Raw genomic sequence first — 1180 nt, 5'->3', positions numbered from 1 at the left:
TGCAGCAGCTGGGCTCTCGGCAGCTCCGCCAAAGCCTTCCTACGGTGATGGGGAGGGGGGAAATAAAAACAGAAAGAAGAAATTAAAGCCTTCGCAAATCATGGGTCATTGCAAGATCTGGGGCTGCAGCATGAACCGCACCATCAGCGCGGTCTTCCTGATACAGTCCTTCCTAGAGAGAGCCAGGGCGCCGGCCGCGACCGGGCACGGACGGCGGGCTCGGGGGACGCCTCCGCCGCGGGGCTCAGGCGCTCCGTGTTTTTCCGACCTTGCCCCAGAGGCAAGGCTGCAAGTGCAGCAGGCCACAGGAGCGCGGGCGAGCGGGGAGCGGGGGCAGAGGGGCGAAGGCTCTGGTGGGGAGGGGACCGCTCGCGAGCCCGCAGCCCTGGGCTCCCAGCAGACCGCGCTCTCCTCCCGCAGCCAGCGCCCTTCTCGCTCGTCCCCGCCGCGGCGGCAGCAGAGAACCCCCCCAGTAACAGCAACAACAGAAAATAAAAACAAAAGGCCCCGGACGATGCATTTTTTTGCCCAGTCCTGCGTGACTCAAACCCCCGCCCCCGCCGTGTCCCTTAAACGTAGCACAGGTAGAGATAGGTCTTCTCTATCCTCCAGTCGGTGGGGATCTCCTCCGGCTTGTGGCCCTTCATGTGCTTCTGCATGGCGGAGAGGCTGGGGCAGTACTCCAGGCAGATAGTGCACTGGTACGGGGAAGCGCCGTTGTGGGTCCTAAGGTGTTTGATCATGGCCGAGTAGTCGCGGGAGCGCTGGTGGCACAGCTTGCACTCAAAGGGCTTCTCACCTGCAGGCCGCGAGGGGACAGAGCCGCGGAGGAAGGGCCGTGAGCCGCCGGAGGGCTCTCAGCTCTCCCCGCTGCCGCCGGGCGAGCGGCGGGCGCCGTGCGGGGACGAGCCCCGGCGCGGAGCTGGGCGCCGAGGCGCGGCCCCAAGCGGCACGTACCTGTGTGCACCCGGTAGTGGGTCTCCAGCTGGTGCTTCAGGCTGAACTTCTTGCCGCAGCCGTTGCATTCATAGGGTTTCTCCCCGGTGTGGATGCGCTTGTGGCCCTTCAGCGTGCTCTCGTCCCGGAAGCAGCTGCCGCAGAACTCGCACTCGTAGGGGTGGTCGCCTGCAACCGCACCAGCACCGCGTCAGCGCCGGCGCGGGGCCCCCGCGAGAGCCCG

General features: G+C 66.4%; 1 protein-coding gene across 1 annotated transcript in view; it reads right to left on the bottom strand.

The window, feature by feature from the left end:
* Positions 1 to 506: 506 nt before the first annotated feature.
* Positions 507 to 1180, bottom strand: part of LOC146596895 (uncharacterized) — a 23284-nt gene continuing 22610 nt past the window's right edge. Inside the window, exons 4-5 of the mRNA XM_085303123.1 lie at positions 958 to 1125; positions 507 to 799 (exon numbers count right to left, since the gene is read on the bottom strand). Coding sequence (XP_085159249.1) covers positions 570 to 799; positions 958 to 1125 — 398 coding nt within the window. The 3' untranslated portion in view covers positions 507 to 569. The remainder of the gene's footprint in view (positions 800 to 957; positions 1126 to 1180) is intronic.

Source organism: Rhea americana, unplaced genomic scaffold (assembly GCF_003343005.1).
Source record: "Rhea americana isolate MKP2758 unplaced genomic scaffold, rheAme1 scaffold_197, whole genome shotgun sequence".
Classification (NCBI taxonomy): domain Eukaryota; kingdom Metazoa; phylum Chordata; class Aves; order Rheiformes; family Rheidae; genus Rhea; species Rhea americana.
Note: the sequence above shows the minus strand (reverse complement) of the source record. Positions and strands in the feature narration are given on the sequence as shown.